A 13,352-nucleotide genomic window follows, 5' to 3' on the forward strand; every position below is an offset into this window, starting at 1 on the left:
TTGAATTTGTCGCCGCTCAATTATCACTTTGAGGACCCAGCTTTTGATCGTATCACTCGCATTATTAAAGCCCCTTGAAAAACGCCATCCGTAACAAGTTAACTTGCAGTACTCCCGCATTTCTTTTATTTGCCTTACAAATTCGTTCTATTGTTAGAATTATTGATATTTTCAGCGCGGCTCAATAAGGGTTCATTATAAAAGAACATAAATTAATTTATAATGCTGTTGGACTTATTGATCAACACTCGGAATAGCGTAAGTTGCTCTCTACGTCACTCCCTTGCATTTTTCTTGGTGCAGAATGCGCCACCGACGCGAAAATAAATATTTTTTTTCCACCGACTGTATCCCACTTTAATGCCCACCATTGGGATTTCCCAAACCGTGAAAGATTGAGGTTCGGTTAAATGAAGAACAGTCGGACATTTCTAGACCTGTTATGGATACAAAACAAATTCCTAAATATATTCGCCGTTCTCGATCGTTTTGGGTCTCTATTTTTTAAATCTCCAATAACTTCACCATTATAGCCGACGTTATCCCCAAATTTGGCATCCTCTCTGATGTGACTAACGACATTCGAATATGGAAACAGATTTTTTATCCTTATTCACATCCTAGGCATGCCAAAAATCGCGACAAGAAGGATTAAGCTGCGGCGTTTCACCACATTATGGCAATTATTTACCCCGAAAGGACCTGGATGTTTGTGGTTAAAGAAATATTACCGGTTTTAGGGTGCCTTATAAAGTGTGATACCAGATACTGTTAAACCTGTTATTAGTAGTAATCAAACCCAACTACGCACGTTATAGCCCTAGATCGAATTAGGTTCTAACTTTCATCGAAGATGACTGCAACTTTACCAGCACAAACACACTGTCAGATTTTGTCTTGTTCCATAAATTTTAATTTTACGAAAAAATTGGAACATACAAGAGAACTCATCGCTACAATTAAACGAAGAAGACTTTTTTAATTACTAATTAACCACTTTACATCGTCAGACAAATTCCTTTTGAACAAAGAGAATTATAGGGAAAAGTGTGATAAATACTGGTGGCGAATTTTTTAAGTAAGCAAAAAATGATTTAAAAGTAAAGTCTCATTTGAAATTAAGATTTTCAATTTTTACTGAAATTGCAACTGATAGTAGTTAAATTGATGTAACAGTTGTTTTTCGCGCGACAGAAACAAATGGGGATGTGTCATGAAGGGTACACGTACAGACTTTACTAAGTGAAAGTAGTTAGCTTAGTTTTATGTCTACTACAAGTTTTATGGACACTAAAGCATCATCACGGCGAAGAAGCACGATAATTTAAAAAAATCTCAAATGTTTACGAGGAAATATTATTTCGGTAATTTCGAGCGAAAGTAAATGAATTTTTCAGTAGTTTGAGTAAATTTAATTGAATTTTAGAGAAAAGAAGTAATAACCCTAAAATGTGGGTGAAATGTGAGCGAGAGTGTCAGTATGTTTCACTTGTTTATTATTGAAAATATAATTTTTTATTAGGAAAGTTACGAAAGTTCCACTTTCAGTGGGGAATATGTCGGAAACGGAAATAAATGAGTAGGTAAGTGGAAGTTGCAATCTTGATGTCCGTCTTTTTCGATGTAACGAGTCTGTCATTTTTGTCCTGAATTTGTTTTTGAGGTATGTTGGTATTAAAAATTTGGTAGGTAAATCGTGACTGGTATTATTGGAATATCAAATAAAAATCTAACAATTTGGCGAAAGACCATAAATAATGATCGACCGATTTAATACTTGTATTAATATACAATAAGTTGTCACGCCAACCCCGATCGAACTGATAAGGGGAAGGTCTACCTCGTCATTTTAAAAGTGATACTGAATAAGCGGCAGAAATCGTTGTTGAGTCTGTTCTTAATTAAAATTCCTAATTTGTGCTTTTTCCGGGCGAGAATTTTCGACATGGCGGTCCCGAAGAAAAGAGAATTAAGTATCAATTAATGTGATCAACATGCCCCCCTAAATGTTTGTAAAAATTTAACAAGAATGAGGTTCCATATTAAAATATGGGCGGCAAAAGAGATTTCTTTTTATTGAGAATTTTCTCAGATCTGCGAAACTGGGACTGCCTAATTAAAATTTGTTTAGAAAGCGGCGGCGCGGCGAGATGTCTTTTTTTATTCAACTAATTTTTCACGAGTAAAATTAAAGAGGTCGGGAGATAAGGCGGTCGTAACATTTTGAAGCATTCGAAAGGAAACTCATTGCAAAAGGAAAATCAAAAAAATAAAATAGGCGAAGCTGCAAATACGAAAATGTTGACATTTTACTATGATAACATTGCACCCCTTCCATTTTTATGTCTCCTCGCGCGAATGACAATAACAAAATGCGCGTAATATTTTTGTGTTTATTTTCAGACGATCCCGCTTTTTCAGTTCTCCGTTCAGGAATGACTTTATTCTTTTATATTTCATCATCGAAATGGCCATCCAGTGTGAGGTTAATGGAAGTTCGATCATTCCAATAAAATGTTTTTGATGGGCCGTTCGACAATTCTATTAAACGGTAACTGTAATGCAATTTGACCAAGGTCTTCAACAGTTTAATTGCCTACGGCAAAAAGTTATTAATTACGTGTCTAAAGTTCAATATGTGGATCGCAAGCTGCCGCCTGCAACTCTCCCATTTTTATTCGTTCCAGATTTTATTTTCTGATAGTTAATCAAGAATGAAGTTATTTAACGAACTTTCAAAGAGTATGTAAGATACACCAGATAACCCGGTCTTCTAGATCCCGACCCCTCCGAACAAACTTTCATTATTTCACTTTATTTATTAGAGTTTGGTGGAACGGATTTCCGGCCAGACACCCGAGGCTTTAACCGGTCTGTTCAAATACCTGTTCTTTAATTACTATTACTATTTCGCGAACGAGATTTGTGCAGAGAAAAAAATGACGAGTACGAAAGGAGCCGACAAATAGCCACAAAAATGCAAAACGGGATGATTTAAGAAGAAGAAGGCACAAAAGGAAACTTAACTCGAACTTAACAGTCTTAACACGCGAAATCTAAGCCGATGCAGATGCCTTCCCGGCTCAAGAAGAGATAAGGAAAATGGAACGTCTTCTCAACTCTAATAATAATAAAATACAGCAAAAATGTATCCGGAGAATTATTGCATTCCTTATCACGGTTTACTTTAGATGAGGCCGGTATTTATAAATGACGCGGATCATATTTTATGAAGATTCAATATTTACGGTTTGGTCCGACGTTTCAAACTTGAATGAGCCTCTCTGTAAATTACGTTCTTTACTTAATATAAAAGCTCACATTATTAATTTGTGAAGGTTTATGTAAATTATTTCTCGAAGGCCGCTGGTGAAAGATAAAAGCGAGGTTAAGTAATTATGCATGTATTAGTTATTCGCCTGGACGTTAATCGATTTTCTGGCTGCACATGTAATTAAAAATTACATATTTGCATATTTTTCGAGATTTTGTGTTGCCAGATTAAAAGCTGTCGTGTGAGCGAGTAGTTCGAGCATTTTCTTCGATTTTTACTTTATCGTCGGTAGATGTTTACGAAGTCGTTATTTATGCCGCTTATAAACAGAGTTTTTACTCGAAATAAAATCCAGATTTTCGCATAATCTCTAGTTTTATATTTGTTATAGAATCGGAATGAACACGGTACCGCACAAAACCCTCTACAATCTATAAACTGGGTTCATCAGTTTGTTTTATTAATTGTGAATTTGTTTGGGGAAACAACGTGAATACATTTCGAGCTCGAGGAAACATGCTGAAGAAGCAGAATGAAATATATTTCGCACGGCACGCATAGCGAGTTATGAAATTGGGCAAAGCAGTACTTACAGGACTATTCGTACGTGGATTTTATATTAATAGCGGCTTGTATTTTACTTTAAACTGTTGGAAATTCGCATGTAATATTAAACTATAAATCTCCGCATATGAAATATGAAAGTGGCATTTCAACCGGCAAATGTCGTATGTTAGTGGATCTTTTTCGTTTTGCGTTGCCATTAATAGAATCTAAAAACCGAGCGAACACCGAGATATTGACATCTGTTAGTTTAACGTTGCGAATTGAAGAAATTTTATTAGTATGACTCCTGAAAAGTAACGGAAGACGAGGAAGTTCCGGGTTCAATGGATGTCACGTTCTGCAAGGGTTGCTTGATATCCAGCCGCGGTTTGACAGAATGCTTAACGATTACACGAATCCGTTGTAGGGGAAGCAAAATTTGCATGTGCTCAACTAAACTGAGACTTCGTGTCTTAAAAATCTAGGGAAAAAGGTCAAGTTTCGTTTTCTTCAAGTGTTAAGTCATCGCATTTACATTCAGATAACGCCACGCTTGTATCACGATCTAACATCCCCACGCTCTTTTTTAATTCACTCAACTACAAAATCAATCTTAACTGCACACCAACTATCGGTAAATTTGAAGAGTCGAGTGAGAGCCGTGACAAACTCCCGCGAGACAAACTCTCTTTAAAATATTTCCAAAAGTATTTATACAAAGATGACCCTCAACTTTACCTTGGGTTTTTTGTTCAATTTCCACTGATTACGTGGGTCGATATTTGACCTTCAGCTAAATTTGCTACGAAGCCCCGAATATGAAGTCGAGCGCATCCAGATGCTGCACTAAATAATATTTTAGTATCTGGATACACTTTATGAACACTATGTAATGTAGTCGTGTGCGCTTAAATTCCTCCACGTCTGCACTTGTGCCTGATAACCTTCCAGAACTGAGTGGTATATTTCCACGGTGCAAGGTAACATATATTAAATGCAACTTTGCCAACTCGCTACTACAAACTTCACACGAATTCTCCGCTGCCGTTCAGGTTAATCCAAAATACGTAATCATTTGAAAATGATGCATGATTACATTCTTGGTGGCGACAAAGGTGGCGGCGATCAAAACTTGTTTGCTCGGAAGTGCACTCCAAACCCTCGCGACTGATCAAGTGATCGCATACAACCCAAGAGTGGAAGTACTGACCGACTTCGACACAATTTTCGGAAATAATTACAAGTTCCACTGGTGGAAACTTCTGAAGTCTATTTAGCTTCGGTAATTACCGAAGAGGAACCCATTTAACCGAAAAAGGGAGAAAATTCATTGAATTGTGCACATCTGTCAATAAACTATACAGAGTGGACTGCCGGGTATTCACACGACAGGACCTCATTGTGCCCTTCTAATTTACATCGATTAATAACCTATAGATTATCGCTGATTCGAACCCAGCACGTGCCATTTTTATATTAATACGGCGCTCACAGGGCTATTCATTAACCGAGGGTTAAATCAAATCTAAAACTAAAAAATTAACCGCTTCTAAATTGTATTGCAAATTACGTACCTGTTGCTTGACAATACGCAAATGGGAATGTGAAAATTTATTTGGGGTCGTCGCCGCTTCTAAGGAATTTTGAACATAAGACACCGCACTAAATACACAAGATCTCCCTCATTTATTAAATTAAATGTGGCAAAATTGTTCTTTGATTTTTGAGTCGGTAGAAAATGTGGTGGTCATTATCCGATTATCGTGATTTTGTCGATGACCGCGATTTGGTGTAGTAAGAAGATTAGCGACGAGGCGAAGAAGTGTCTGGTGAGCACAAAGAAGTAGTGGCGGGCGGCTCGTGACTTATACCTTGAATATTTGAATAAAAGAAATATGTTCCCCCGCTTGATAACTTAGTTGAGAAACTGTTTTCGAGACGATTCGGAAATTTTATTCAAGAATTTCTAAGTTTTTATATAGAAATGCCAGTAGAGTGCACCGGCCGTAATCTGAATTCTGGCGGGTGGTACAGTATCAGATTTCTTGACTCGATAAAGCTCATATTGTATTCAATTTCAGGCGGAATAAAAACAAATAGTCCGGAAGTTGCGACATGTTCGCTGCGTGCGTTATCTACATGTATTTATATATAAAAACGATTTTTCCTGTCAATTATATCGTTGGATGTGATCGGAAAATAGAATTTGCCAGGAGCCGAACCGTTCTGTTGAACAAACGATTTATGGATTTTTTGTTTACTCGGATGGGGCGGCCAGTCGAGGTGGTTAAGATTATAAAACGAGGCGAGGGTCGCACGTGGTGTCGTCAATGTGACGTTGCATCCTACGCGGAGATTATGAGTGGTGAATGATTTAGAGCCGGAGGATCGATGTCGATCGTTAATGAAGGCGGGGGAGGCGGAGGGCCGTCGGTCGTCAGTCATCGACGGCATTTCATAAATGTTGCATGTTCATTTAAGATGCATGGGGCTATCGACGCCGGTTAAAGCGGCGAATTCGGGCAAGACGGCGTCGCCGAAGAGGCGCCGCGTGCCGGCGATTCAACGATGGTCGAGGGAAGACGGATGGACGGAGTAATTGTGACGGATGGGGCTCACCTGGGCGTGCGGTGGAGGCCGCCGTCGTCGAGGAGCTGGCGAGGGCCGTCGGCTGCGGCGGCGGCAGATCACAGCACTCGCGCTCGGGGAACTCGCTGCAGAGCACCCGGCCCACCGCGGCCAGCAGCCAGAGGAAGACCCCAGCGCCGCACATACCATCGAGGTCGCCGCCGAGGCCGGTCACATCCCGCTGCCCCCGGAACGAGTGGAGAAGCGAGCGTCGAGCACACACCAGACACCACCGTCCACGCAAAAGTTCGAGGAAACAGTGAGGCCGCAGCGTGCACTGGAAACATTGAACAGTGCGCCTTGCGCCGCGACGCCACGAGGTCGGTGGCGGCGTTCTAGGCGGCCGGCCGCGCACCCGCCCCGCGTCCACTGCCCCAACTTACTACATCCATCTTGCATTCAAATCGGCACTGACGGCTCGGGATTACCGACCCATTGACGGATCGCAAACCACCCCCATAGATCATAGATCGCCGGCTTAATCGACCGTCGATCGTAAATTTTGATTCACTTCCTGCAACTACGTCGAGTCGTCAAACTTGCCGAGCACGTGTTTAACGACGTCGTGCACCGATTTGCGATTTCCGTCTTTAATCTCGTCTTCACGACCATACGCCATCCGCCCTTTATTTCAGCCGAATGCCCTTCATCCTTTCTGAGCACCCTACTCGGCCCTTACATACTCACGGAATTACATCTTCCAATAATCCAATCTCCTCATCGGGGATCATGTCGATTACAACTAACGAAATTTTTATCTTAACTGCGCCGTTATCGACACGATATGCTAAACACCGTTCTGTTCGCATCGCTTTAAACAAAATTCTTCATAATCTAATCCACGAACGCTCTTTATACTTTATTTTTACACACTATACACCAGTGGCGGTTTCGAACGACAAACGAAAAAAAAACAAACATCGCACAAAATTAAATGACTACACTCGAATATACAATTACGTTCATTAATATAATTTGTCATTTTTGACCGCGCTTTGTTAAGTTACATGGATCCTAAAGCTCGTTTTATATTTCACGTAAGAAAGTTTTTTAAACTTAATTGGAAAAAAAATATTAGTTTTCCCGGCTCATCCACCATTTTTGCATTCCTTCAAAACATTCTCTGATACAAAATCGTCGTTAAATTTTGTCCATATTATCAGAATAAGAAACGGAAAGTTACCTTTATTTCTCCTCTTTACGCATATCCGTATTTGGGTAATTCACAAAAGTTTCAATTTTCGTACACAATAATAGAAATAGAGAATACATTTTTGTATTCTTTCTGATACTTCAATAAACAGAGTCATCTAAACTTCTTCTAGTTTAAAAGTTTGCCAATTCTAGTTATTAACATTGGAAATGGAAGTTTGAAGTTATCCACGTGCACATTTTTGAATTTTGTAACAATAAATTGCAACGTATTAACTTGTCAATTCCCTAAGTCACAGTAAAATGTATAAATCTAATTTTTATAAATTATATAAATTATAAATTACCATGATGCATCACACTATAAAAAATACAATGCGTGCGTAAAGTTCTGAATAAATTCGATAAAACTGTAAGTATTAATTTCTGAGAAAAATCCTTGAACAGGTCAACTTTGTTTTTAAAAAGTGCATATTGTTCAGTACGTTGCTTATATTGACAGCTTGTCATCTAATTATGAGGTCATCAATAATTTTTTTAAATGACAACCCCCATTTTTTCTTATTTTTCTGGTACGCCTTCATACTAGCTAAACGATCAATGAAAAAAATTGACACCTTACATAACAATCTTTTTGAGAAAATGATAAATTTTACTTCAAAAAATTTAATTTAATTTTTAACTTAAATTTTTTTTTCAATAGATTTAGTTACAATGGAAGGTTTATTTTAATAGACCAAACAATTTAGAACAATTTGCGGTAGAGAATTCGCACTGAGACGGAACAAATAAGCCCTGACATTATTGAGCGCAGTGTACAAAGTTTCGGTGAGTGCCAAATAGTTGGCGGGAGGCAATTTCAACATTTGCGTTAAATTTTATTGTTAACCTGAGATGTTTGTTTGATTTTGTCTGAGGTCAATTAAAATTTTTACATTAAAAATGAAGTTAAATTTTTTAAGTAAAATTTGTCATTTTCTCAAAAGAATTGTTATGTAAGGTATCAATTTTTTTCATTAGTCGTTTAAGTACTAAGAAAGTGTACCAGAAAAAGATGAAAAAAGTGAGGGTTGTCATTTAAAAAAAATATTGATGACGTCATTATTAGGAGACGACAAGCTGTCAACTTAAATAACGTACTGTAGACATGCACTTTTTAAAAACAAAGTTGACCTCTTCGACGATTTTTCTCAGAAATTAATATGTACTTACAATTTTATGGAATTTATTCCGAACTTTACGAACGCACTGTATATATATTTTTTTTATTTTCTTAGCCATTAAGTTTTGTCGTTAATAATTTTTTTTTTCAGTATTGAGAAAATTGAGCGAAAAAATGTGTATTAAAGATGTCAATTAATACATTTTAAAATGATGCTGTCGATTTCTTCCTTTATTTGTTTTAGGACACTGATTGCGTAACTTTGAAGTTCGAGGAGTATAAAAATTTTTTTTTGTAAATCTGTATTTTTATTATTTTTAATAGTTTTATACTTATATCGCGCGTTCAAATGAATCCTGGGCTGGGAAGGCGTTGAAAACCGTCAATTGTTTTGCTTTTATAAAGTGTAAGTTAACAATTGTAGTTAGAGCATGTTGACAGCTAACGTAAAATTGATAAACAAAAAATCTTTCTGTGTTTTCTTCTTTCTTTCCAATGTTTCACATTAAAAATAGAATAACTAGTGATTCCTATCTGCCCCTTTGCTAAAAACAACCATGTCAATTATGTGCCGATTAAACACAAACAAATGTCATTCGTGTCAAACGGCGGGAAATTCAACTTTACCCTGTTGCAAATCGTTTATTTTTTGTCAACGCCTACTCAACCCAAGTTTTCATTTGAACGCATGATATGTTATATGTGCTTTTCACCTGCGAACTCCTGAATATTGCCGACCACAGCATGTTTTAAAATCTTTATACTCTTTGTACTGGTAAAAATATAAAGCTTTTTAAATGAAAATGTCACGAGTCGCCACTGCTATGTGCGATCTCATAAGATGAAGCTCCACCTGCGCCGTAGGCAGCTAGTTGAAACAAATCTCAACTTCTTTTTAGTTTTGCCTTCCATATTCTTGATGCACTGTACTTAGTCTTTGTGTAGTAAGAGAATTACGACATAATGAATCTTGCCGAACATAACTCCTGTAACTATTCCAGTCTGTTAACTATGCAAGAGTTGCTAACACTATGCTTATATAGTTAAAATATCTAAATATGATCCCATGCTGAGTCGCTTTATTGTCACGAATTTTTCTTTTTCAAGCGATCATTATAATCTTCGTCAGATCTAGAACTTCATCGTGTCTTCAAAAACGAAAGAAATTTCCCACAGACAAAGTATGCAGTGAGTTATTTAACAGGTAGCTGCTGTATTTCAAAACGCAATCGCTCTACGTATATATGAGTCGAGCATACAGAAGTGCGTTGTATTTATGTACAAGTTATAATTAACTTGACAAAACGAATTTATATTTCCCCGTTCGTAAATTTAAAAAGGATTTTTGTGATGGAATATTAACAACAAAATGCAGTTTTCATATATTTTTTTTTCTTTAAATATTTACATTTAATTAAAAATGTTTCATCAAAAACTGTTTACCCGGTGTTAAAAAAATAAAAATAAAATGCTAACTTCTTTGTTTGAATAACTCGATTGAAATGTGCACCTCTAATGACAATATTAAAATACCCACACTAAGCACATAAAATATCCACTTAAATATCCACTTATCAACACGAATATACAGGGTGTAAATTTTGATAGCAATTTTAAATGAAATTTGTTTAAGGGACGCTTTCCTTATTTAGATTCACGTAAATATTTACTTAAAATATTTAAGTACAGTAAAATAATTAGTATTTGTGTTGTCGAGTTGAGGTATTTTTCAGTTTCAAAATTGTGAAAAGTCAAGTATTCAATTTGGTGTATGTTACATGTTTGTAGGGATGACGTGGCTTTTGTGGTGCAGAATCCTTTTAAGCGGCTGAGTTAAAACCAATTAAAAAAAGAAGAAAGAAAATGCTTTATAAATATTTAGTTCAGATGAATAATATACACGTTGTTGATGGCAGATGCCGCTATAATCCAGAACAGTCGCCTTTTTTTGGTGGAAATTAAATAAAATGTGGCTGTCCGCTTGACCGTGGCCAGCATTCCTTTGTTCATTGATTTGTTAGGGATGAGTTTAAATTTTGTGTAAGGGAAGAAGTGAGCAATTCGTGTCGTGATTAGTGCGGTGTCGACTGGAATAACAAACAAAAGTGAAATCTCGCTCTATGAGACAATAATGTTTATTGGTTTGATGATTGGAAATACAGGTGGTGAATTTGGGGTGATCGGGCCTAGGGTTTAGCGAGTGCGTGATAGGAAGACGTCGTATTCTGAGCTTGTCCGGCTTGTGCCAGGCGGTAAATCGGATTATCTAGTATCGATACAGTTTAGGGGTCAGAAGGGCTAATCTGTATGAAAAAGCTTTTAGCTGCCTACTTTCCGGACTTAATTTGCGCTTTGTATGAAATGTGCGTTTTTTCGGCAGGAAGTTGCCGGAACAATTAGGCAATGCGGGGTGAATGTGTAATGAGCGTCAGTCTAGAGGCTCTTCCGAACGGTGCATTATTAAAAATGCATAAAATTAGGTGCGGAGACCGGCCGAGTTAAGTAAATCTTGCAGGAAAATCATCCCTGTTAAAACAATTTCCTGAAGATTACTTTCCCTACTTCTTCGGGAAGACGCCATGTTAATGATTAAAAATTGGTGACGTCACCACGACGCCATATTTAAACCAAATCTGATTCGCATCGCTGACCAGAAGTTGCGGTGACGGTGGTGGTGAGAGGATGGCCGCTCCCGATGACCGGAAGACACACCTTGAAGAACCGTCGAGATGGTAAGTTTTCGAATTGGAATCTAATTTTCGGGACTGGGGTCGGCGTCTTGAAGGTCTCGGCCTCCTCGGTGGTTAATGGATTTAATCAGCGGCGGTGACCGGACCGGGGGTGTTTCTGTCGAACAGATTGTCGCTCAGATTTACTCGCTTGCCGACCACGGACCGGTCATTTGTTTTGTTCCGCGTTATCAACTCCTCTTCGGGTCGATGGGTGCGTCCAGAAGACCGAAAAGTCGGATCTGGCCTTCGGCGAGGTGCGGCTGTTCTATTGCCTTCACCTCTCCACCAAGATTTATCGATTGTGGCTCTTTTGTTCGGGACTTGTACTGAACCAATCACGGATCCTAAGATATAACAGGTTTAGCCTTAACTACAGCAAGTCCGAAAGTGTCCCCCAATAAAGCACTAAATACGGCCGAAGCCCTTTCTCTAGTCACGGATTATTGCCGCCGTTTAGACCCTGTCACCGATACGGTCGCCACCTTTTCGGCTTTGCCCCAAAAACAATTCCTCTTCTAAGCTCCGCATTGAATTACCCCCGAACAATCAACGAGCGCGCGTTTTGCCTTATTGCTCCATTCACGTCGGCATAAATATTCAAATTTAAACATCCCCAAGACCTGACTCGATAACGCCGATAAAATGCATCTACGATCCCAAAGTGAGTCAACAATGGCGCATCAATCCCCCATACTCCCCCACCGAAAGGTTATAAACTCCCCAATTTCGTTTTAATTAAATGTGTCAGTTCGCGAACAACACGATTAAAAAGTCCACAAAGGGTGAATTCTATAAAACAATTTGCGGTTTGAACAGCGATCTTCTCATGTCTTGCCTTTGACATGTAATTATTGATAATTTTTCAGAAAGGACTAGTCGACCAAAACGATTTGGTTGCCTTTTCGATTTACACATTAGTGGGGTGTTGGAGCGGTTTACGCAAATTACTATGTGGCTCTCGGTGGATTTGATTCTGCAATAGCGACCCTCGGAAATCTTAAAATGGTAATAAGAACACGGTAGTAGTTTCTTCGAAAAATAACCGTTTTATTTTCTAATTTTCAGACCTGACACTGATAACAAATGGAAGTCTGGTGAGTGTATTTGTTTCTTGTTGTTTCTCTTCTATTGGCGAATCCAGTAATTTTAATAAACGCCTTTTTTGTCAATTACCAAGTTGAAGTGATTCCCCCAGATATCGTAAGTATTTTTTTTTTTTTCATTGAAATTGCCTCCATAAAATATCACTTTAATGACTACCACAAGGAATTTGTTAACAATGATCCAAATAAAAATGATACACTTTAACCACCAAACAACTAGCTTTCTTTCCTCCCCAATGTTTTTTGAAATATTTCCTGCATGTTGCATCCAACAAAAATACATGTCTTGAGTGAGCCACATCCATAAATCTGTTTTCATTCCACATATGAAAGAGTAAAAATTAAAAGTTATCGATCAACAGATGGGGCTCGTGTCTACTGCGCCTCCAAGTGAGTGTGGAAATGACAGTTGCAGAACCGCTGATTTACCCTCCGGATGATTTGTTAATTGTCAAGAACACATTTACTTTTGAGTATTTATCATAAAGGAACTGTCAGAATTACGCACTTTAGATACCTTTTATCAAAAAATATTCTTGTCTGTTTAATTTATAACACACAAGACTTACCGCTACAAATACCTTTTTACGGTGGAGTTTTAAAATTTCGCAACATCACATCTGCGAATTTTCAGCGCGCAAGAAATCGTAAACATAAAATCTCTGAACTGTTTCATCGATATTTATTACTCGGAATGCAGGTCGGTTACATATTTATTATTATTCTTTTTTAAGTGGAGTTATTGAATACGAAAT

The 13,352-nt window shown here is 37.9% G+C and overlaps 1 protein-coding gene across 3 annotated transcripts in view; it reads right to left on the bottom strand.

Moving 5' to 3' along the window:
- Positions 1-13,352, bottom strand: part of Gfrl (Glial cell line-derived neurotrophic family receptor-like) — a 141,699-nt gene that overhangs the window by 82,783 nt on the left and 45,564 nt on the right. The window contains exon 1 of one of the 3 annotated variants that reach the window (XM_069061529.1): positions 6,440-6,818. The exons of 1 other annotated variant lie outside the window; for it this stretch is intronic. In XM_069061529.1, the coding sequence (XP_068917630.1) occupies positions 6,440-6,593 (154 nt within the window). In that variant the 5' untranslated portion in view covers positions 6,594-6,818. Of the gene's footprint in view, positions 1-6,439; positions 6,819-13,352 lie in introns of those variants that run through there. One more of the 3 variants, XM_069061531.1, reaches the window with a different exon arrangement.

This window comes from Tenebrio molitor, chromosome X (genome assembly GCF_963966145.1).
Source record: "Tenebrio molitor chromosome X, icTenMoli1.1, whole genome shotgun sequence".
NCBI lineage: Eukaryota > Metazoa > Arthropoda > Insecta > Coleoptera > Tenebrionidae > Tenebrio > Tenebrio molitor.